Raw genomic sequence first — 25,383 nt, 5'->3', positions numbered from 1 at the left:
CTGTGACGTGTTCCATGTGCGCCGAGAATTCCTGGAACATGTCTGTAGTGTTTGTACCAGAGAGGCTCCGCGGACGAGTGCAGATCCCCGAGGATAACGTGCAGCGGGTGAGAGCCGGGGGAGTCCTGACACTGCCCCGTACCCAGCTTATTCTCTGACTTCTGTCATTGAGTTGTCATAGCACCAGGAGCAGCACTGCTTTCATAAAGGAGTTTTATGAAGCTTTGCCCCTATTTAACTGTGTTCAGGGGGAAACATAGGTATTCTCACCCTTCCGGCCTCCCTACCATGCCAGCTATCTGCTGCAATGCATTTCCTTCAGCCTGAGCCACACAAGAACCTTCCAAGCCCATAAGTGGTAGCAGCGGTGCCCCATCTTATAAAGGGTTTGTGTCATAAAGTGAGCTAGGTCTATACTGATACCTTATGGTAAATGAAACAAAGGGGCCTTATTAGAAATCTATAGACTGACTAATCCCCCATTGGTTGGTGACCGGTTACCCTTGGTACCAGCCGCCAGGTTGGGTCACTCATACTGGGTGGGTCACTCATGCAGTCTCCTGATCTGTCTCATTAGTATTGCCAGTTGATTTTCAATGCACCTACAAGCAAGGGGGTTGTAGGAAAGTGTCTGCACTTTAACCCCTAGACGACCCTGGACGTAGGGTTACGTCATGGAAGTCTGTCCCCAGACGACCCATGACGTAACCTTACGTCATGGGTGTTATTCCCGCTATGAAGCGCGCTCCGGAGCGGAGCGCGCTTCATAGGAGGTGGGGGCCGGCTGCAGTGAGCAGCCGGGACCTCACCGGTAATGACACGCTGCAGCGATCGCGCTGCCGCGTGTCATTAACTCCTTAAACGCAGCGATCGCGGCGCGACCGCAGCGTTTAAGTGTAAGTGACAGGGGGAGTCCCCTGTCACTTACCGATCGGGACCCCCGCAGTGTGACTGCGGGGGTCCCGATCGGTAAAACGGACTGCCGGAGGTCTCTCACCTGCCTCCGCGCGGTCCGATCGGCGATCTGCTACTCTAAGCCTGCACAGGCAGGCTCAATGAGCAGATCGCCGATAACACTGATCAATGCTATGCCTATGGCATAGCATTCATCAGTGTACAAATCAGACTAATCTATGTACAAGTCCCCCAAAGGGACTTCAAAAGTGTAAAAAAAAAAAAGTTCAAAACACTATTACACTACCCCAAAACCCCTCCCCCAATAAAAGTCTAAATCACCCCCCTTTCCCATTATATAAATAAAACATATAAAAATGAATAAATAGATAAACATATAATATACCGTAGCGTGCGTAATTGTCCGATCTATTAAAATATAACAAGCGTCATTGCGACCGGTAAACGGCGTACACGAAAAGAGGGGAAAAAGTGCGCAGATTACCGATTTTATGTTACATTATATATTAAAAAAAATCAATAAAAAGTGATCAAAACGTCCGATCTTCACAAATATGGTATTAATAAAAACTAGAGATCATGGCGGAAAAAATGACACCCCATACAGCCCCATAGGTGAAAAAATAAAACCGTTATAAGCGTCACAATAGGCCCATTTTATTAATATTTAATTGCCAAAAAAAGGATTTCATAAAAAAAAAATATATATAACATTAGAGAATCTGTGTAACCTGCATATGGTTGTGTTCGGGCTGACCTATAGAGTAATGGTATCATGTCGCTGTTACCATATAGTGCATTACGTAGACACAGGAACCCCCCAAACGTTACCATATTGCATTCTTTCTTACGATTTCACCTATTTATATCTTCATAAATAATATATTTGGAATTCCATCATACATGTTATGGTAAAATGAATAACGCCATTACAAAGTACAACTATTCCTGTAAAAAAAAAGCACTTACATGGCCTGTAGATAGAAAACTGAGAGTGCTAGAGCTCTTAGAAGGGGAGGAGGGAAAAACGAAAGCACTAAGATCAAAATTTGCGCGGTCCACTGGGTCATTTTGGGCCTGGTCCTCAAAGGGTTAAAGGAGAAGTCTGGCGAAATTTTTTATTAAAGTATTGTATTGCCCCCTAAAAGTTATACAAATCCCCAATACACACTTATTACAGGAAATGCTTATAAAGTGCTTTTTTCCCTGCACTTACTACTGCATCAAGACGTCACTTCCTGGATAACATGGTGATGTCACTTCCTGGATAACATAGTGATGTCATGACCCGACTTCCAGAGCTGTGCGGGCTGTGGCTGCTGGAGAGGATGATGGCAGAGGGATGCTCAGTGTCCCTCTAGTGCCCTGTGTCCCTCAGTCTCCCCCTGCCATCTTCCTCTCCAGCAGCCACAGCCCGCACAGCTCTGGGAGTCGGGTTGTGACATCACCATTTTACCCAGGAAGTGAAGCCTTGGTGCAGTAGTAAGTGCAGAGAAAAAGCAGTTTATAAACATTTCCCGTAATAAGTTTATATTGGGGATTTGTATAACTTTTGGGGGGCAATACAATACTTTAATAAAATTTTTTGCCGGACCTCTCCTTTAATTTAAGGGTGTGTTTACACATACAGGATCTGCAGCATTTTTGATGATGCAGATTCAAAGCAAATCTACAGCTTCAAATTTGTGCCATCAAATCTGCTGCAGACCTGTATGTGTGAACGCTTTCTGTGGTTTAGGGTAAAAACATACATACCAGATCCGCAGATGATTTCTCGCTCAGCAATCCGCTGCAGATCCCTTGCCTGTTAGTTTCTATGAGAATACATACTTGCAGTGGGACATCCTGCTGTATGTAAGTGACAGCCCCGTTAACCCCCCTGCAGGCCGGAGCATAGTGTACCTGCTCCACACTCCAGCTTGCTTTGGGGCTCCCATCGTCTGGACGTTCCTCTCAGCCAATCATTTCCCCCGCGAGTATGTGTTCTCATAGAAACTAGCAGGCAAGGGATCCGCAGCAGATTTCGCTGCAAATTCCCAGTGAGAAATTCGCTGCAGATCCGGTACATGTGTTTGCACCTTTAAAGTGGAATTTTTGGTTAAGAAAGGTTTAATCCCCACCTATAAACTTAGCTTGTTTATAATAGGTTTCTTTGTCATGAATCAGTCCACTTGTCTTCAGCACATCCTGACTGCTGACCGAGCCAGTGCTGGACAGATACTAAAATACAGGCAGGTACCCAGCAGTTCGTTCTGAGGTGTAATGCATGCTGGGAGATGTGCTATCCTGGCTGGGTGCCATGATGGAATACTGGGAGCGGCATAGACAAGTGAGTGGAAAGGTGTCAATCGGTAGGGGAATCAGTCAGTGCATCTCATCTAGTGGGATCTAATAGTATCCTATTAAAATGTTGCTCATAATATATATCGATGAGCAAAACTTATGAAATTCATATCAAAACTCAATTTTAAATTGTTGTAAGATTTTTTTTAAAGCTGGAGTCGGAACATTTTTTCGGACTCCAACTCCGACTCCAGCCAAAACTAGTTCCAACTCCACAGCCCTGCTCCCCACAATTCAGTTTAAGGGTGCCTTCACACCTACCGACTCGCAGCGTTAATAACGCTGCAAGTCGGCTAGGTCCTGGCAGATCACTGTCATTACATACACGCAGTGGTCTGAACGACCGCTGCGTGTATGTAAATCTGCCGGCTGCTTAACCCCTTCTGATGCCGCCCGCCTCCCGCTCCAGCTCTGTATACATTACCTGTCCTCGCTCCACGGGGTCCCGCCATCCTGCTCTCCCGCCCGGCCAATCAGTGAGAGCAGGACGCCGGGACCCCGTGCAGCGAGGAGGTATGTATACAGAGCGGAGCGGGAGGCAGGCGGCATCAGAAGGGGTTAAGCGGCCGGCAGATTTACATACACGCAGCGGTCGTTCAGACCGCTGCGTGTATGTAATGACAGTGATCTGCCAGGACCTAGCCGACTCGCAGCGTTATTAACGCTGCGAGTCGGTAGGTGTGAAGGCACCCTTAAGTAGTGATGCACGATGCACCGAAATATCGATACTAATATCGATATTCGGGGCAAAAAAACGGTTCGGTACCAGGATTTCCTGGTATCGATACTTTATGTTAAGATGTGCAATAGCGCAGCTTAACATAGAGTATAGTGCAGAGAACACGGCAGGCGGCTATCTGAGCGCCGGCCGTGTTCTCTGTGTGCTCCCCACCCCCCGCGCGGCTCACCAACTCCTTCTCCATGCTGCCTGGTCCCGGTGTCATCTCTCTCCCCCACGCGGCTCACCAACTTCTGCTCCATCTCCATGCTGCCCGGTCAAGCAGGTTAGTGAGCCAGCGTGCCACAGCACATGTGTCACGGCCGGGGGTTAACCCCACACTTCCCACTGGCCGACCCCTGGTCTGCAACCTGCGCGGGCCGTCCGGGTACGGCATGCCGCTGTCACTAATGGAGCGGTATTTATACTGGGCTGTGCTCCGTTGTGACTCCCAGCCCCCGCACACAGGCCGCAGCCTCCTCACTACGGGACAATCTCCAAAGCCATCGGCTGCGGCGTACGGAGCAGCTCGGATGCTGCTGAGTGCTGACACTTCACAGCGGCATCTACACAGTTACACCGGCTATTTAACTGTGTAGATGCCGCTGTGTCAGCAGCATCCGAGCCGCTCCGTGCGCCTCAGCCGATGTCTTTAGAGATTGTCCCGTAGTGAGGAGGCTGCGGCCTGTGTGGTGTGGGGGCTGGGAGTCACAGCGGGGAGGGAGGAGTGATGCCGGGACCGGGCAGCATGGAGCAGGAGGTGAGGGTTCTGCTCCACTACAACTATTACTATCCCCAATGTACTATACTAGTGCTGGGTCAGTTGTATAGCTATGTGTCAACCATACAACTACTATCCCCAATATACTATACTAGTGTTATGTGTCAGCCATACTACTACTACCCCCAATATACTTTACTTGTTTTATGTGTCAGCCATACTACTACCCCCAACCTACTATACTGTGCATCTGCCATACTACTACTACCCCCATCATACTATACTGTGCATTTGCCATACTACTACTACCCCCAACCTACTATACTGTGCATCTGCCATACTACTACTACCCCCAACCTACTATACTGTGCAACTGCCATACTACTACTACCCCCATCATACTATACTGTGCATTTGCCCTACTACTACCCCCAACCTACTATACTGTGCATCTGCCATACTACTACTACCCCCAACCTACTATACTGTGCATCTGCCATACTACTACTACCCCCAACCTACTATACTGTGCAACTGCCATACTACTACTACCCCCAACCTACTATACTGTGCATCTGCCATACTACTACTACCCCCAACCTACTATACTGTGCATCTGCCATACTACTACTACCCCCAACCTACTATACTGTGCATCTGCCATACTACTACTACCCCCAACCTACTATACTGTGAGTCAGCCATACAACTATTATCCCCAACATACTATACTGTGTGTCAGCCATACTACCTTTCCAATCTCGCACAGTATACAGTGTTTGCACCCAAAAAGTCATATATGCAAACTCGGTACCAATCAAAGCTGCAAATCACTGCGCACTAAAAAAAAGCTCTCAGACAGCCCTACCGGCTGAAAGATTTTAAAAGTTATGGGAATCAGAAAACAGCATTATATTGAATCAAGTATCGAAATGGTATTGAGTATCGAAATAAAAAAGGTTGGTATTGGTATCGAACTCAAAATTCTGGTATCGTGACATCCCTACCCTTAAGGGAATCTGTCAGGTTTAATTTACATTCCAAATGGGTGGAACTGTTAGATCAGGAAGACAAGTGTTACTTTTCATATTTTTGTCTTAGCGTAAAAAAATGCTTTTATTATATAGTAGAAAGAGTCAAAGAAGCTTTTCCGAGCTCCTTAAGTGCACCAGACTGTAACACTTCCTTAGGGCTTAGTCCCATATCCCTTATTTTACATGTAGTATGGATGGGAAGGCCTGTAGTGGAGCGTTTCCTTGCCCAGCATGATGTTTCAATATGCTGGGAGAAGGGAAACCGTTTTAATCTCCTCGTCACTGTAATGACAGCCACTGAGATTCAAAGTTACCCTGCTCCCAGCATGATATTGATATATCATGCTGAGCGGTGAAACACTCCACTACAGGGCTTCTACGATATTAGCATCTGTAAAATATGGGATGTGGAAATAAGGCTGCTTTCACACACTGACCTATGGACGGAGAATGCCTGTCCTGGATTGTTTCCCTTCTCGGCTCGATATATCAACATCATACTGGCAGTGGGGAAAATGTCATTACAGTGCCAAGGAGATTCAGTTTCCATGCTGCAGGCATGATGTTGATACACCATGCCATGCCAGCTCGCTGCCGCACATCTCCTCTGGTCCCATAGATTTCATTCTATGGTTTGGCATATTCCACCGTCCGCCTGAAGAAGGAGCGGGTTCATTCTTCAGGCGGATGGTGGAATCTGCCAAACCATAGAATGAAGCCTATTGGATCAGCATAAATGCGTGCAGGAGTAGTGCGGACATACCCTTACAGTGTCAGCTGTTTGAAATGTGTATTAGGGTATGTTCACACTCAGGAATAGGCGAGGAATTAAAGAGGAAAGAATTTGAGCCCCATTGATGTCTGTAAGAATTCTCTGGTGGAATTCGCCTAAAATATTGACTTGTCAATTCTCGAGGCAGAAAGCAGATCTGCGGTGGAAACTTCCACATGGAATTGTATTGTTATAAATAATGGTACGCTAAGCCAAGGAAGGAACAGGGAAGACACAGAAAGTGATCCCTGAGCTTGTCCCCGCCCATTTCTTCTGCCTACTTGCCGCTATATGCCCTAGGCTGCTGTGGACAACTGGGCGACCGTCCCTGACTTATTATGTGGCACACTGAATGCAGATAAAAGCAGACACACAAGTAGGGGAGCTAAACTGTCCAAGGGAAAAACTGCCAGGCAGCAAAGGTACAAAAAGGAGAGGCAGAGAATAGAGTTGATCGAACATCGGAAAATCCTAGGTTCGATCAAACTCGAACATTCCCGAACCTTCCGCATTAGATTGCTGATGTCTTCACGGTCCGTGCTGAAGAAAGAGCGTGCCCGGGGGCCACCTAGAATTCCGGGATTCCCGGCGCTCCCCGGGCACGCTCCTCCTTCGGCACGGACAGTGAAAACTTCAGCAGTCTAATGCGGAAGGTTCGGGAATGTTCAAGTTCGATCGAACCTAGGATTTTCCGAGGTTCGATCAACTCTAGCAGAGACTAGTCAGTCACAAAGCCAAAAGGTTAGGGCAGATGGAAAACCAGGACAGTCAGAGATCAGAAAAGCCAGAAACCAACAGGGAATAACACAAGGAACCCTTGCTTGCTAATGAAATAGATTTAATAGCCAGCGAAAATCTTTTTATTTAAAATCAACTGATATCAGAAAATTATATAGATTTGTAATTTACTTCTATTAAAAAATCTTACCATACTTATCAGCTACTGTATGTCCTGCAGGAAATGTTTTTATTTTCAGTCTAAAGTGCTCTCTGCTGACATCTCTAGTCAAGACACGGTTTTCTATGAATCCCCATAGAAAACCTCTCCTGCTCTAGACAGTTCCTGTCTCGGACAGAGATGGCAGCAGAGAGCACTGTGTCAGACTGACAATAAAACAACATATCCTGCAGGACATACAGCTGATAAGTATGGGAAGACTTAAGATTTTTCAATAGAAGTAAATTACAAATCTCTATAACTTTGACAGCAGTTGATATGAAAGAAAAAGATTTTCGCTGGACAACCCCTTAAAGATTTATAGGAGGTCAGGGGTCTGGTACAGAATGTGATTGAACCTTCCCCTTGATCTCCAACCACAGACACCTATTAAGGAAACAAACTCACAGAAATAACCAAAGCAAAACCAAGTTAACTATGAAGTGACCAGAAAGAACTCATCAGGGAAAAGACAGGTAGGGCAGAGAAATCAATAACAAGGCAGAAGGAGTTGGACAATGTTTAGACAAATGCAAATAAAACAGACATGACATATCTGATATTTTCTCTTTCTTAAGCTGCTGGAAGAAAATGATCAACTTATTCGCTGCATTGTGGAATATCAGAGCAAGGGAAGAGCGTCAGAGTGTTCACAGTAAGTCCCGCGCTCCCTTCTCCGGGTGTCTCACTTGTTAAAGGGACAGCTGAGCTCACTTGACCCCATGGAAAATGTCCAATTGGCTACTGTTAGGGTGCGTTTACACAGAAAGATTTATCTGACAGATTTTGGAAGCCAAAGCCAGGAATGGATTTGAAATGAAGAGAAATCCCAGTCTTTCCTTTATGACCTGATCCCTGTTTATAGTGTGTTCCTGGTTTTGGCTTCAAAGATCTGTCAGATAAATCTGTCTGTGTAAATGCACCATTATGCTGCGTTTACACAAAACGATAATTGGCCCGATCGTACGATTAACGATGTCGGAGTAACGATTTTTTTTCATAACGGTCAGCGTTTAGACGGTACAATATATCGCACGGAAAAATCGTTTTGCGATCGCGCGCCCGCAGCCCGACCCGCCCACAGCCCTGCCCCACGGTCAACCGCAGCCCCCTGTGCCGCCCCGATCGCTGCCACACCCGATCCCCCCCCCCCGCCGCTCTGTTTGCAACCCCCCCCGCCGCTCCGTTGACAACCCACCGCTCCGATCTCCACCCCACCGCCGCTCCGATCGCCACCGTCTCCTCTTCAGCACTGATTGGCTTAATAGGAGCCGTTTGAAATTCCCGCCTCCCTTTTTCAGCCAATCAATGCAAGGCAGCACTGATTGGCTGAAGAGGAGCCGTTTGAATTTCCCGACTCCCCTCTTCAGCCAATCAATGCAAGGCAGCACTGATTGGCTAAAGAGGGGAGTCGGGAATTTCAAACGGCTCCTCCTTAGCCAATCAGTGTTCCTTTTCAGCACTGATTTGCTGAAGAGGAGCCGTTTGAAATTCCCGGCTCCCCTCTTCAGTCAATCAGTGCACTGAAGAGGGGAGTCGGGGATGTTGAAGACCTGCTACGCGGAGCAGGTAACGTATGGTCGCGGTGGCAGGGGTGACGATCGAGCCGGCGCAGGGGGCTGCGGATGAGCGGGGGGCCGGGCTGCGGGTGGGGCTGCGGGCGGCCGGACTATCGTGCGACGACTGCTTACACGGAACGATCTGCGAATTTTTTTACGAACGACGATTTGATAACATGTTGAAAGATCAAAATGAACTATTTCTCATTCATCGTTTGATCGTTCGCTGCATTTACACGTACGATTATCGTTCGAATTCGTTATCGCGCAAATTTGCACAATAATCGTTACGTGTAAACGCAGCATTACTGTTATAAATGTTCCACATGTTCTATTCAGCCAAGGAGGCATACACACTCTCTCTCACTCTAACACAGCCAGTGATGGAAAGGAGGAAGAAATCTACACAGTGTGCACAATTATTATGCAAGATGTTTTTTTTTTTTTTTTTAGGTTTAGGCTGGGTTCACACTATGTATATTTGAGGCTGTATTTGTGAGGCTGTATAGCAACCAAAACCAGGAGTGGATTGAAAACACAGAAAGGCTCTGTTCACATAATGTTGTAATTGAGTGGATGGCCATCATTTAATGGCAAATATTTGCTGTTATTTTAAAACAACGGCTGTGGTATTGAAATAATGGCCGTTATTTACTGTTATATGGCGGCCATCCACTCAATTTAGTATGTAGTTAGTATGTAGATAATGGTGACCGTAGGGATATGGTGTGAGAGGGTCAATGTAATATATAACATGAAACATATAAGGAGGAAGGGTCGCATAGCTAACAGGGTAGAGTTAGATATAACAGGCAAAGTTGAGGTGTTCGTTGAGCCCTCTCGGTGATACTGTGTCAAGGGTATATGTCCATCTTGTTTCCTTTTGTAAAAGGAGTCTATCAAGGTTACCACCCCTCTGTGATGGTTTGAGACTCTCAATCGCCGAAAATCTAATGCACGATGGATCCCCCCTATGTGCCTGTCTAACATGTTGTGCTAGCGATGTGTCCCTGTGGTTCCTAATATCTCCCAGATGTTCAAGGATCCTCTTTCTCCATTCACGAAAGGTCTTTCCTACATACTGTTTCCCACATGTGCATGTTACTACATATATCACCCGACGTGTGCTACAGTTGATAAATGTTCCAATCTTGTATGTTTTGTTTGTTACTGTACTCGTAATGATTTTGGTTTTATTTATGTGGTCACAGGCTCGACAGTGCCCGCATCTGTAGCATCCACTATTATCTGTCATATTAAGCCAAGTACGTGTAGTTTGGAGGGGTTTAAAGTGGCTGGAGGTAACTTTGTCACCAATAGTAGGTCCCTTACGATAGGTAATGGCCGGGTAATCCCCAACCACTTCCCTAATGTCTGGGTCAAGTGTCAAAGTGTCCCAATGTTTGGTAAGTATGTCCCTTACTCGTGCTGCCTCTAAATCAAATGTGCCAATTACACGTGTCAACTCCCTTTTATTTTCCCTAATCCTTGGTGTAAGTAGGGTTTCTCTCTCCGTATTGTTGGCTGTCCGAAATGCTGTACGTAAGGTGTAATCAGGATACCCCCTAGCCCTGAATCTGGCTCTCAAGTCATCCGCTTTTTGTTTAAAGTCCTCTGTCCTTGAACAGTTTCTCCTCATGCAGAGATATCCCCCTTTTTAGAGGGGTGGGGTGGCAACTCTCCCATCTGAGAAAGCTGTTGGTAGAAGTGGACTTTCTATATACCGTAGATTCTAGATATCCACTAGTAGTTTTGGTAATTCTGACATCCAGAAAGGTCAGCGAATGGCTATCAATTTCGGCGGTAAATGTCAGTCCCACTTGATTATTGTTCAAATTAATCATGTAGCTTTTGAAATCAGCTTCAGAACCTGACCAAAGGATGAAAATGTCATCTATAAATCTAGACCATGCCAAAACCCAGTCATTAAAAAGTTTATCGTCACTGAGAGAGATGGCTGCCTCCCACCAGCCCAGGAGCAAATTGGCGTACGTGGGTGCACATGGGCTATCCATCGCCGTGCCCCTGAGCTGATGGTATATGAGACCGTCAAACAGAAAAAAGTTCTTTTGTAAGAATAAATTCAAGTAATTCTATGATAAATGAATTGTGTTCCCTCAGGTGTATCCCTCTAGATGACAAGTAGTAATTAACAGCCCTAAGGCCACAGTCATGGGGTATAGAGGAATAAAGTGCTTCCACATCAATTCTGGCTAATTGGGTGTCTGGTTCCACAATTAGGTGCTCAATTTTGCATAGGAGATCCATGGTATCCCTCGTGTAGGAGGGGAGAGAGAGGACAAAGTCACGTAAAACCCTGTCAACATAGATCCCCAAGTTATGGGATATACTCCCGATTCCCGAGACTATAGGGCATCCCTTATGGGGATTTGTGCCCTTGTGTACTTTTGGTAGGGAATAAAATGTTGAGGTGACAGGTGTGCGTGGGTTAAGGAATTGGTATTCGTTATCATCAATGATGGCCTTCCGTTTCGCCGTATCCAGTATATGTTTCAGTTGTATTTTGTATTCTTTGGTAGGGTTGCAGGGTAAGATCTCAGATTACTGAATGATAGGGACACATATAAGGCACATAGAGATGTAATCTTCTCTGTCCATAGCCACTACGTTCCCCCCCTTGTCTGCTGACTTAATTATCAGTTCTGGGTGTCTCTGGAGTTCCCGTAGAGCCTCTCTTTCCCCGAAACTCAGATTAAATTGGGGTGGGCTCTGGATTAGGGACTGTAAGTCCTTGGTTACCAAATTGAGGAAAACGTCAGTGCATGAGATTTCACCCGAGGGGGGAAATTTAGTACTCTTAAGTCTACAATTAGTGAAGGGGCCCATCCCTCTGTCAACCGTGTTACTGTCCAGAAGGGTCGCTAGGTCCCTGGCTGCTGGGAGGTCCTCTAGGCTTATCCCCAGTTCCTGGCATTCCTTAAGGTCTTTGTTTTTATATAGTTTATGCCATTTTAATTTCCTGATAAACAAATGTATATCCTTTATCCATGTAAAGGCATCAAGTTCACAGTTGGGACAAACGAGAGACCTCTTGCCAAGACACTCGTCTGGAGGTGTGTCAATGGGACAGAGGAAAGGTTTAGGACCTGTAGGGTTGCCTGGGCTGTTTCTTCTCGCGGAAGGGTTGTTGACGTGAGGGGGGGGGGACTGTACCTCCCCCTCCCTCTCCCCCGCCCTAAAAAAGGTTGCCCAGATGAGGGCATGTAGGAGGAACCCTCTCCACATGGGTAGGTGTTTGGTGGGTCAGATGTCTGTGGTTTATTGTGACCCGTTCGCTTTATTTTTACCCCTATATTGGTTTCCCCCTTGTTCCCTGTTTTGAGAGTCGGGTTCTGAGAAATCGGTATCAGAGGATGAGATGTCTGTATCTTGTTCTCTCGATCGATGAGGCCTTTCTAAATTGATGTAAGCCCTGTTCTCTCTGAAGTCTTGGAGATCCCTAGCAAACTGTGAATGCTTACGTTCTTTCAAATGGTATTGATAACGCTCAATAGAAGATTTTAAGTTGTGCTTCCTTCGTTGTAAACTCTGGGTCTGTGTTGAATTTTAATGTAATTTCTTTCTGTTCCTTACGTTTTTTAGTTGCGGTTTCCAATATCTTACGTTCTTCCTCTAGTAGTATATTTAATTGTCTAAGTGCACTCTCTGTTGCCTCTGTCTCCCACTTTTTCAGTACCGTCGGGGAGCATAGTCTGTGTGCCGGCAAAACCGCGTGGGATGATCTTATTCTTTATATAGCTTTCAAAGGATTGAACTTCCCACCAAGAGGTGATATATTGTTTGTGGCAGTATGTCAATTCCTTGAAAGCAGCTTTAAGGGAGGGGGTGTATTTGGGTTGCACGTATGTTTTTTCTGAGAAGACTTCTTTGGCCTCAAAACATTAAATATCAACAGTTCAAGCGATTTTAAGAAACTCTGTAATAGGTTTTATAAACCAAAAGAGTTTCCTTCTGTACTGAAAAAGCAATCTCCCAGCCTCCCCCCTCACTTCAGAAGCAGCAGGATTTCTGTGTCCATAATGTGGCTATGGAGAGTGGAGGGGCTGTTAGGAGTGACTGAGCACGGAGCAGTCCTGCACAGCACAACACCCTGCAATCTTCTATCAGTAAGTTCATAGATAAGCACTGACCTTTCTGACCCCAGAATCCTGCGGTTTAGGTGCCCAGAGAGTCTACAAACAGCTGACCTTCATGTCACCTCTTCCTGCTCCCTCATCTCCCTCAGCCCCTCCCCCCTTCATAGGCTTACAATGAAGAGCAGAACCCGTCTTCACTGGCTTCTCTGTAATGAAGACGTGTTTGCCTGATAATGCACAGATAAGAAGTCAGGGGGGGAGGCTGGGAGATTGCTTCTTGAGTACAGAAAGAGGCTTTTTTGGCTGATAAAACCTATTACAGAGTTTCTTAAAATCGCTTAAACTACTGATTTCTGCAATAAAAAAAAAATGACAGTTACGCTTTAACGTAAATAATGAATAACTAGGACAATCCATAATGTTAGTAAACTTCAAACCTGAATTATTTCCTTATGGGAATATCTGTGCAGAACTATAAAACTAAATAAAATAGGACAATTTTCTCATCCCACTTGTTTATTTCCATCCATTAAAGTGAGAATAATAAATATTTTTAATAAGATTTATAGGCGTTTAGTCCATGGAGTCTATTAAATTGTTCTGTTTACGATCAACTCTTTGTGCAGCAGCAACTACAATCTCCCAAACACTCTTCAGGGGGGTGTACTGCTTACCTTCACCATAAATCTCTTGGTAGTTTTCTTACCACATGGTCAGGTGAGGAAGGGAGCCCTTGGCATTATTCTTTCATCTTCGGGTTCAGATGTACCATATCCGCAGTAGACTTTTTGCTACGAGTTCGCAGCGAAATCTGCTGCAGATACCTTCCCATTCACTTCAATGGCATGACATATCCCGCTGCGAGTATGTAAAAGTCAGCACCCTTAAACCCCACCTTCTTCCCAACACTCAGCCAATCGATGCGCTGTGTCAGGGCAGCGCACTGATTGGCTGAACATCGGGAGCCCCCTAAAGCAAGCCAGAACAGGGACCCGGTAAAGTATGTACTTGGGCCGCAGGGGTTAAGGGCGCTGACCTTGACATACAGTGGAATGACAATCCGGTATCCGCAGCGGATTTCGCTGCAAACTCGCAGCGTGAAATCCACTGTGGATACAGTGCCTTAGAGGTTTTATTTGGATTAGGAGATAAAGCCCACAGAGCATTCCTCTGGGCTGCATTAGCTAACCAATTCCACCCCCCATCTCTCCAAACACTACTATCTATGCCACTCTGAATGTTGTTGGGCTTCTGCAGTCCAGACAAATACCCATGGGCTTTAGCAATCAATTTGCATAAAACTTCTAAAGCTTAGAAGCGACAAATTGACATAAGAGTTATATCTATTGGTTTAACCCTTAGAGGACCCGGCCAATTTCAATTTTTGCGTTTTCGTTTTTTCCTCTTTGTGCTTAAAAGGCCATAGCACTTGCATTTTTCCACCTAGATACCCACATAAGCCCTTATTTTTTGAGCCACTACTTGTACTTTGCAATAACAGGCTGAATTTTTTCATAAAGTACACTGCGAAACCAGAAAAAAATTCAATGTGTGGTGAAATTGAAAAAAAAACAACGCATTTCTTTTATTTGTTTTTTTTTTACGCCATTCGCCCTGGGGTAAAACTGACTTGTTATATATGTTCTTCAAGTTGTTACGATTACGACAATATGTAACATGTATAACTTATATTGTGTCTGATGGCCTGTAAAAAATTCAAACCATTGTTAACATAAATATGTTCCTTAACCCTTTGAGGACCAGGCCCAAAATGACCCAGTGGACCGCGCAAATTTTGATCTTAGTGTTTCCGTTTTTCCCTCCTCCCCTTCTAAGAGCTCCAGCACTTTCAGTTTTTTATCTACAGGCCATGTAAGGGCTTATTTGTTACAGGAATAGTTGTACTTTGTAATGGCGTCATTCATTTTACCATAACATGTATGATGGAATTCCAAATATATTATTTATGAAGATATAAATTGGTGAAATCGCAAAAAAGAATGCAATATGGTAACGTTTGGGGGGTTCCTGTGTCTACGTAATGCACTATATGGTAAAAGCGACATGATACCATTACTCTATAGGTCAGTACGAACACAACCATATGCAGGTTACACAGATTCTCTAATGTTATATATATTTTTTTAAATGAAATCCTTTTTTTTGGCAATTAATTATAAATAAAATGGGACTATTGTGACGCTTATAAAGGTTTTATTTTTTCACCTACGGGGCTGTTTGGGGTGTCATTTTTTCCGCCATGATCTCTAGTTTTTATTAATACCATATTTGTGAAGATCGGACGTTTTGATCACTTTTTATTAATTTTTTTATATATATAATGTAACATAAAATCGGTAATCCGCGCACTTTTTTCCCTCTTTTCGTGTACGCCGTTTACCGTTCGCAATGACGCTTGTTATATTTTAATAGATCGGACAATTACGCACGCTACGGTATATTATATGTTTATCTATTTATTTATTTTTATATGTTTTATTTATATAATGGGAAAGGGGGGTGATTTCAACTTTTATTGGGGGAGGGGTTTTGGGGTAGTGTGTTAGTGTTTTTAACTTTTTTTTTTTTACACATTTGAAGTCCCTTTGGGGGACTTGTACATACAGTACTTGGATTTTTACACTGATGAATGCTATGCCATAGGCATAGCATTGATCAGTGTTATCGGCGCTCTGCTCATTGACCAGAGCGCCGATCGGACCGCACGGAGGCAGGTGAGAGAGCTCCGGCGGCCCGTTTTACCGATCGGGACCCCCGCAGTCACACTGCGGGGGTCCCGATCGGTAAGTGACAGGGGACTCCCCCTGTCACTCACACTTAAAACGCCGCGGTCGCGCCGCGATCGCGGCGGTTAAGGAGTTAATGACACGCGGCAGCGCGATCGCTGCAGCGTGTCATTGCCGGTGAGGTCCCGGCTGCTGATTGCAGCCGGCCCCCACCTGCTATGAAGCGCGCTCCGCTCCGGAGCACGCTTCATAGCGTGAGAAACACCCAGGGCGTACAGTTACGCCCTAGGTCGTCTGGGGACAGACTTCCATGGCGTAACTATACGCCCTGGGTCGTCTAAGGGTTAAAATCGCTTAATTCCCATTCTTATAGCGCTTTTATCCTTTGGTCTATGGGGCTGTGTCAGGTGTCATTTTTGCGCCATGATGTGTTCTTTCTATCGGTACCTTGATTGCGCATATGCAACTTTTTGATCGCTTTTTATTACAATTTTTCTGGATTTGATGCAACCAAAAATGTGCAATTTTGCACTTTGGGATTTTTTGGCGTTTATGCCATTTACCGTGCGAGATCGGGAATGGGATAAATTAATAGTTCGGGCGATTACACACACGGCGATACCAAACATTTTTGTTTATTTATTTGTTTATTTTTATTTATAACATGGGAAAAGGGGGGTGATTCTGACTTTTATTAGGGGAGGGGGCTTTTTACTAATAACAACACTTTTATTTTAACATTTACACTTATACTAGAAGCCCCCCTGGGGGACTTCTAGTATAAGTGCACTGATCTCTCATTGAGATCTATGCTGCATAGATATGCAGCACAGATCTATGAGATAGGCACATTGATTGCTTCCGGCTGCAGCAGCTGGAAGCAATCGAGTGCCGAGCCGGGATCAGCGCCATTACGGTGCTGACCCCGGATGGGGTAAGATGTGTAGATCCTCCCCACTAGACACCAGGGAACGGCTGCATTCAGTAATTGGATGCAGCTGTCAACTTTGACAGCTGCATCAGATTATAGTATTAGCGGGCACGGCGATCGGACCGTGCCCGCTAATACCCGCGGTCCCGGGCTACAAGAGTCACCCGGGACAGCGGCGGTTCAGATCGCAGCCCCGCTCTGAACGTGGGAAGGCGGCCCTGGACGTACGAGTACGTCCAGGGTCGCCGAAGGGTTAAAGGAACCTGTTGGTGAAGGCCGCCCGACCCCCCTGCTAGAGCCCCGCGCACCGGGCTTCCGACAAGGATATCTCCGTCCCGGGACCGGCACCAGGAGAGGGACTTGGCGAGATGCGGTAAGTATCCGATGCTCTAGCAGGGGGTCGGGCGGCCTTCCCTTTAAAGTAAGACACCTTATTGCATAATACCCTTACTTTAGTCAGCCCAAAAAAAAATATTTTGACAGGTTGCTTTAAAGAGTAGCTTTTGATATGTCATCAAGCATGTCAAAAGTTATTGATCGCAACTCAAACATTGGCAATGTGATACTGATTCTGGTGGTAAAATCAATAAGTTTTATGTTGAAAAAACAGACAAACTGTGATTGTGTGTTTTTTGTTTTATTTAGTGTCAAAATTGTTATACTAAACTTGGTATTAAAGGAGAAGTCTGGCGAACATTTTTATAAAAATATTGTATTTTGCCCCAAAAGTTATACAAATTACCAATTTACACTTATTACAGGAAATGCTTATAAACTGCTTGTTTCCCTGCACTTACTACTGCATCAAGGCTTCACTTCCTGGATAAAATGGTGATGTCATGACCCGACTCCCAGAGCTGTGCGGGCTGTGGCTGCTGGAGAGGATGATGGCAGAGGGACACTGAGGGACACAGGGCACTGGAGGGACACTGAGCATCCCTCTGCCATCATCCTCTCCAGCAGCCACAGCCTGCACAGCTCTGGGAGTCGGGTCGTGACATCACCATTTTATCCAGGAAGTGAAGCCTTGATGCAGTAGTAAGTGCAGGGAAAAAAGCACTTTATAAGCATTTCCTGTAATAAGTGTATATTGGTGAATTGTTTAACTTTTGGGGCACAATACAATACTTTAAGGCTGGGTTCACTCTGCCTTTTTACAATCCGTTCGACATATCCGTTTTTAATTGGTTACTTTTAATGGACAGTAAAACGTACTCAACACTATTTTTGTGTATGGTTTTTTTTTAAGTCAATAGAAAAAGGGATCCACATGGATGACTTCTGTTTTTTGCATCCGTTTTTTTTTCCATACAACAGCCTAACTTATAGTTCACAGGCCCATCCATCTTAACAGTCAGGAGTCACTCATAAGTATGTAAAACCTTTGGCCAAAAATTATTTGAAGATAGATTTTTCAGTCTCAGTGATTTATGGTGCGTTTACACAGAAAGATTTATCTGACAGATTTTGGAAGCCAAAGCCAGGAATGGATTTGAAAAGATAGATTCCAGTCTTTCCTTTATGACCTGATCCCTGTTTATAGTCTGTTCCTGGTTTTGGCTTCAAAGATCTGTCAGATAAATCTGTCTGTGTAAACGCACCATAAGCCTTGTATCTTGTTACCTTGGTAGTGATTCCAAACAATGGACACCTTAATGGACAGGTTTCTGGTTGCCTCAGGTTTAATTTTTTGTTCTCAAATCTTAGGGTAGTTAATTGGCATCTTTTTTCTCAAACACATTTCGTGCAAATTTTATCCCTGTTGAATATTTGCAACATTTTTTTTGATGGTTCTGTGCTCACAACTGAATGTCTTAGGCTAGGTTCACACTGTGATTTTAGCATCCGTTTAACAAATCCGTTTTTTGCAAAAAACGGATGCATTTGTGTGCATCTGTTTTTGATCCGTTTTTCCATTGACTTCCATTATAAAAAAAGGATGAAAACGGATGCGTTTTTTTTTACGCACAATAAAGTACTGTTGACACTACTTTTTTGACCGTTAAAAAAACCTGATCCGTTGAACGGATTGCAAAAACGTAGTGTGATCCCACCCTTAGGAATTTCAAGAGGGCTGTATATCGTTCAACTATATACTCCTTCATTACACAAATACACATCACCTGATATGCTTCAATCCAATAAGCATTCAAGTGTATACAGCTTGGAGTTGGCATATATGCATAAAAATGATAATCTGGTGAAAATGCTGCAAATGCATCCCAGGGTTGACAGATAAGTCAACATACAGAGATGATGATACTACTTTGGAATCTTATATGACAATCCCACTGTGAGTATGTAATCACATTGGAAATGACAGGAGAGGTATCCACAGAATATTTTGCTGTAAACTCGCAGCGCGATATCCACTTTGGATACGTTTAGTGTGAATCTAGCCTAAATGATGATCAAACTCCCTAGATGCAGATTTTTAGGGTCTAGTTTTTGGGTTAGCTAGGCTATGTTCGTTCACACATCAGTGAATTGCGCAATTTATGGCAAAATAGCGCAAATTAAACTCTATGGGCCAGTACCTGCCGGCCCATCATGGCTATCAAATAGTTAAAAAACAGTGTCCCCGTGTTCTGTACCCCTCAGCTAGGTAACTGAGGGGTGCAGAACAGGTGTGTATAGTGTAGGTGCACTATACTCGCCTGATCCCGGCGTCCGGAGCGAAGATCGGGTCCCGCGGCGTCCTCTTATCTGCGTCGGCTGCGTTTTGCTCCTGTCGGGTCTTCGGCGTCTAACTTCGGAAATCTTAGGTAATCTTCGGCTCTTCGGGCTTCGTCTATCTTTGGTAATATTCGGCAGCTTCACTCTACTGCCCCCTAGCAACTGATCAGTGTATATTATTCACTGATCAGTTGCTTTGGGGTAAAGAGAGTTGTTTTTTTTTCTTCCCTTTTTATGCTCCCTAACGCCGCTGAGAGCTGATCAGCATTGCACGTAAGTGCACCGCGTATCAGCAACACATCCTTTTTGGCCTATGGGGGTTTTTTCCCCCATTTTTTTTTTTTCCTATATCCTACTGCCACTGTCTGCTGATAAGTACCGCACATAAGTGCGGCATTTATCAGCAACTCCTTTCTTGGCGTAGGTTTTTTTTTTCTCTTACTGTTAACATTTTTTAAAAAAAAACACTACATTACACTACATGAAATAAAGTTTTACACTACACATTTACATACCCCATATACCAATCCCCATATAAAAATGGCCCCCAGAGTGTTTTCGGCGGCATATGCTATTATTGCCTCTGACACCGAAACAGCCAGTGAGGATAAATGGGGGGGATCCTTTTTTCCTCCATTCATCCTCATCATCCAGTGACGTGTCTGGGGGTAGCGTAGCTTGAAATCCATTCCAGTGAAATTCAGCTTCCAAAGGCCAATTGGTGCTCTGTGAAGAAAATCTGTGAAGCACCTGTGGGGTCCAAATGCTTACCGCACCCCTTGTTACATTCCTTGAGGGTAGGGCTGGGCGATATTGGCCTAAATTATTATCGCGGTTAATCGTACATGTAGCCGCGGTAACGATAACTGAGCGATAATTATGACACGCCCCTTTTGCAAGCCACACCCACTTGACCGTGCAAACCTGGTGATACTTTTTTTTTTTATACTGTTAAAAAAAATAACTCACTGAGCAGCAACACAAGGCTGGGTCATATAGGCTATTGTCCTTATTATTATTTGTCATCATTAGGGGTCTCAGCAGAGACCTGGACGTGTATATACAGGTATACAGCCATTACAGGATATGTATACACAGGTATACAGCTATGTACACAGTACAGTATCTGTATATACAGCTATGTACACACTACAGGACGTTTATATACAGGTATACAGCAACATAGCTGTATACATGTCCTGTACTGTGTACATAGCCCTATACCAGTATATATACATCCGGTAGTGTGTACATAGCTGTAAACCTGTATATACACATCCTGTAGTGTGTACGTAGCTGTATACTCAAATATGCAAGTCCTGTAGTGGCAGTATTATTTATGTATTTATGCACACACACACTACAAGATATGTATATACAGGTATACAGCTATGCAGATTTTCCATTAATAACTCATGCACACTCAGCTAAGCTGAGCATTCATATGTATTATAGAATTACAAGAAATAGGGGGATCTGGGCAGAAGGGGGAAAGCAGCTGGGGGGGGGAGCAGCGGGGGGGATCTGGGCAGAAGGGGGGGGAGCAGCTGGGGGGGATCTGGGCAGAAGGGGGGGGGGGAAGCTGCTGGGGGGGATCTGGGCAGAAGGGGGGGGAAGCTGCTGGGGGGGGGGGAAGCTGCTGGGGGGGGGGAAGCTGCTGGGGGGGGGGGGGAAAAAGCTGCTGGGGGGGGGGGAAAGCTGCTGGGGGGGGATCTGGGCAGGGGGGGATCTAGGCAGAATGGGGGGAAGCAGCTGAGGGGGGGGCATAAGCTGTATCTCCTTCTCCCAGCCGGACAGGCGCTGACCCGCTCCACATACCCGGGAGTGGCACGGCCGGGGGTACATAAGCTGTATCTCCTCCTCCCCTTGTAACCCGCTCAGCATTGGTACACTTGTGGCCCCGTCGGACGTTCATACAGGCAGATCCCGGTCTCTGGAGGAGGAGACCGCAGGATCATGTGATGGCGTCCCTGCCGGTGCTGGAGCTGAATAGCGAGATCGGGGATCTGCACTGCGGCCCTAGATCCCGCTGTTCAGCTCCAGCACCCGCAGGGACGCCATCACATGATCCTGCGGTCTCCTCCTCCAGAGACCGGGATCTGCCTGTATGAACGTCCTACGGGGCCACAAGCGTACCAATGCTGAGCGGGTTACAAGGGGAAGAGGAGATACAGCTTATGTACCCCCGGCCGCTCACTCCCGGGTATGTGGAGCGGGTCAGCGCCTGTCCGGCTGGGGGTGGGGAGGTTATACGCTGGTGCAGGATTGCAGGGCGCACTGAGGGACGGGCGGGCAGGGGCCGTTGGGGGGCGCTCTGTCAGGCATGGCGGGACGGCAAGTGCTATGACACATACAGCACACTGTGCAGCACTGAAATACCGCAAATACCGTCCTGGCGCAGTTGAGGTCGGTTTACCGACGCCAGAGACGGTATCGGTATTTTCACGGTATACCGCCCAGCCCTACTTGAGGGTGTAGTTTTCTAAATGGTGTCCCTTTAGGGGTGTATTTAAGTTTTGGCACCCCAGAGCCTCTGCCAACCTGAAGTGGTACAGTCAAAAATGGCCAAATATAACAGGCGTTGAAATTCACTAGGCACTCCTAGGCTTGTGGTTGTGTCAAACAACGCATTAGGGCCACATATGGGCTATTTCTATAAACTGCAGAAATGGGGCAATAAATATTGGGGTGCATTTCTCTGGTAATAGGTATACAATTATGAAAGATATTGGATTACAATAAAATCTCTGCACAGAAAATTAAAATTTTCAAATTTCTTACACACTTAGCTTTTATTTCTGTGACTCCCCTAAAGGGTTAAAAAAAACTTCCTGGATGTGCTTTTGCAGAGTTTAGGGTGCAGTTTCTGAAATGAGGTGCTTTGTGGGGCTTTTTAACATACAGTCCCCTCAAATACACTTTAAACCTGAACAGGTCCCTAAAAATATCTGATTTTGAAAATTTGGAAAATTGCTGCTAATGTTTTAAGCTTCCTATTGTCTAAAAAAAAAAGAAAGTTTAACAAATGCTGCCAACATAAAGTACACATGTTGCTAATACTATTTAATATATAATTTATGTGGTGGTATAACCATTTTCTCTATAAGCAGAAAAGTTTCAAAGTTGGAAAAATGCATTTTTTCACAATTTTTCACATTTTGGTTTTTTCATAAAGATTAGTTATAAGTATCGACTCTAATTTACCAGAAATGTAAAGTACCATATGTCACTAGAAAACATGGCCCCTTTTTTCCAAAAACAGCACCACTCTTGTCCAGTTTTAACGTGGGTTTTGAAGCTTAGTCCCATTGAGGTGAATGGAGCTAAACTGTAATACCACACACAACCTGAGGACAGATGTGATGCTGTTTTTGCAGGAAACTTCTGAACTGAAATGGTTCCTAACTTTTTTTAAGTGTCTTTAAATTTGAACAATTGCTGCTAAATACGTAATGTCCTAAAAAAATCTTTTAGCACTTATTACCGTAATTATTTTGTGCATTTCAAAAATTCCAAAAGCTGTGTCCAATGGTAAATCTGACTGCAGCAGTAAGGGGTTTTTCTTTGGATGCTGTGCAGCCATAGAAACATAATTGCAGAAGTCAGGGTTTCGTAGCTTAGACTTCTGACTATCTTCTTTACTATCTACTTGCCATTAGGATGGGACCTATAGTACACACTAAAGGCCTTCCCCATTATACACATGTGGAAACAACACCCTGCTGATTATTTCACAATACTTGTATTAAAATTTACTGAAGACTTACACGCTGCTTTATTTTCCTTTCTTTGCCAGGTACCAGCAGGTTCTACACAGAAATCTTATCTATTTGGCAACAATAGCAGATGCCACCCCCCCACAACCTGAAAAACCGAAGACCTGAATCTACACGCTACTGTTACTGATCATAGTATTATTTACTGTATAGTATTTAACAGTAATGTCTAAAAGTAGGAATGCGCTACAATAGCATTAAATGTAGTTCCAGCTTTTCCCATTAGATGGTGCTAAATACTAGTGTAGCAGTGTTTCCTCCTTGTAGATTCTAGAGATCCAGGTCTCCTCATTGCTGTGCGTACAAAAGCACAATTGCTGTTTTTAGTAGTTACAGATGTTAGACTGTTTGTTTTCAGATTTTTTTTTTTTTTTTAATAAAATTGTTTGTGATGAACCTGCAGCTTCCATCTACACATCCTCTAGATGTTGCTTTTTGTAAGGACATGTTTAGATGTAAATTTGCAGCAATTTACAGTACACAGGTGGACGGGAATCAAAGAATGCTTCTTTTGTGGAAGTGGAATTTCATTGGGAATTTTTTCCATTCCAATGGCATTTGTAGTTAATCGTGCGTTTTGTATGCCAAGTCTAAAATTACCCATCTGTTTTGTTTAAAGTTAGCAAACTATGGTCATCTCCTTTAAAGAGAATGTACCATTAGACTAGTAAAAATGAGCCATACATACTGTCCTGTCGGTGCTGCAGTGTACTGTCCGGTCCTGTGGAGCTTTTTTTGCATTCCGCTGCCCAGTTCCCATTATTTCCGCAGATATGTATATGCTAATTAGCTGCCCTGAAGCACTGGAGACAGACCCAGCACCTGAAATTACACCTCCTTTCCGCCCCCCTCGGTGACGTGCCGTCCTCAGGTTGCATTGGCATGCCTCTGATGACGGCGCTCGGGATCTGGCGTGAGGACGCTGCGGCCGGGCAGAAGACAGGAGGCGGGCAATTAGCATAGGAGACGTGCCAGTGTAACCTGAGGACGACGAGTCACTGAGGGGGGCAGAATTTCAGGCACCGGGCCGGCCTCCTGGGCTTCAGGGCAGCTAATTAGCATATACATATATCACGGGAATCGGGCAACGGCAGTATGTATGGCTAATTTTTACTAGTCTAATGGTACATTCTCTAACTTTCCTCTACCATTTTTTATGATTATGTGCCACTATTTTTTAGCTGGATTATAAATGTACAAAGTGCACTCACAGGAAACGCAGGTATGGTCTATTTCCTCTTTTTATGACTTAACTGAAGCTTCTTACCTCATATTGAGCAGACAAATTTCATATAGACTACCTTCACACATGCCGCTTTCGCATTAAAGTTTATAAGTGCTCCATTCTCAGTGGATTCTCATTCCGCTGAGGAAACAGATCGTGCCATAAACTTAAAAATTAACCAGGTTGTATGTGAGCATGCTAGGAATTTGTGTAAGCAGTGACTGTGAAAAATCAGCTTTTCCCCTCTGTCCTTTATTGTAACATAACCAGCTGGCATAGTCAACCAAGTGTCTATGGTCAGTATTGTACATTAAGATTTCCTAACATATGTAGTGAACACATGTACAATTGGAAGGCAGGTGTTCACCGCTTGGCCTGGTTTGGGTTATGGCCTACTGTTGCCACATTATTATTGACTGGCCTCATGTATCAATAATAGCTGGGGGTGTTGGGGTCTTGTTGCCAACAGCAATTCACTGAAAAAACAGGAAAACTATTTCTTTAAAGCGTAACTATAATTGCAGTAGCCAAAAAATTAAATATCCCCAGTTGTTTGGCTCAGAAGAATAAATGAATTTTTCTTCTGGCTGAGAGAAAGTGGGCGTGGCCTATCCCTCATCTCCCTGGCTGCGTCCCTCTATCCACTGAGCAGCAGGATTAGATACAGAGCCCCAGCCGATTGTATGTAATCACTGTGTATCTAACCACTGTGTGTGATACCGTCATCTGCTCTCATTACACTGTAGGATAATGTCAGCCATGGAGGTGGGAGCACCTGCTGCAGACATCTGATAGTGAATGTTATATGGACTATGGAAGAACTACAGCTGTATTGTGCTGGGACTTGTAGTCCTCCCCTCAATGACTCACCCACTCTCCCTCATGCAGCACATTGGAGTCATGGCTGGGATGTCCCTCCTTGTTGAAGCACT

At 44.8% G+C, this 25,383-nt stretch overlaps 1 protein-coding gene across 1 annotated transcript; it reads left to right on the top strand.

The window, feature by feature from the left end:
- On the top strand, positions 1–24,223 carry SS18L2 (SS18 like 2). Its single transcript, XM_069968552.1, has 3 exons — positions 1–107; positions 8,019–8,095; positions 23,247–24,223. The coding sequence occupies exons 1-3, from the start codon at positions 15–17 to the stop codon at positions 23,332–23,334; spliced, it is 258 nt and encodes an 85-aa protein (XP_069824653.1). The 5' UTR covers positions 1–14; the 3' UTR covers positions 23,335–24,223.
- Positions 24,224–25,383: the final 1,160 nt, after the last annotated feature.

This window comes from Dendropsophus ebraccatus, chromosome 4 (genome assembly GCF_027789765.1).
Source record: "Dendropsophus ebraccatus isolate aDenEbr1 chromosome 4, aDenEbr1.pat, whole genome shotgun sequence".
In the NCBI taxonomy this organism is placed as follows: domain Eukaryota; kingdom Metazoa; phylum Chordata; class Amphibia; order Anura; family Hylidae; genus Dendropsophus; species Dendropsophus ebraccatus.
The sequence above is the reverse complement of the archived record's forward strand: the minus strand, read 5'-3'. Positions and strand labels throughout refer to the sequence as shown.

What these genes read in the sequence shown, in the direction of transcription:
- SS18L2 (XM_069968552.1), top strand. Translation starts at nt 15, where the DNA reads ATGTGCGCCGAGAATTCCTGGAACATGTCTGTAGTGTTTGTACCAGAG. An exon ending in CCGAGGATAACGTGCAGCGG is followed by an intron (nt 108 to 8,018) that starts GTGAGAGCCGGG and finishes CTCTTTCTTAAG; the next exon opens with CTGCTGGAAGAAAATGATCA. An exon ending in AGAGCGTCAGAGTGTTCACA is followed by an intron (nt 8,096 to 23,246) that starts GTAAGTCCCGCG and finishes TTTCTTTGCCAG; the next exon opens with GTACCAGCAGGTTCTACACA.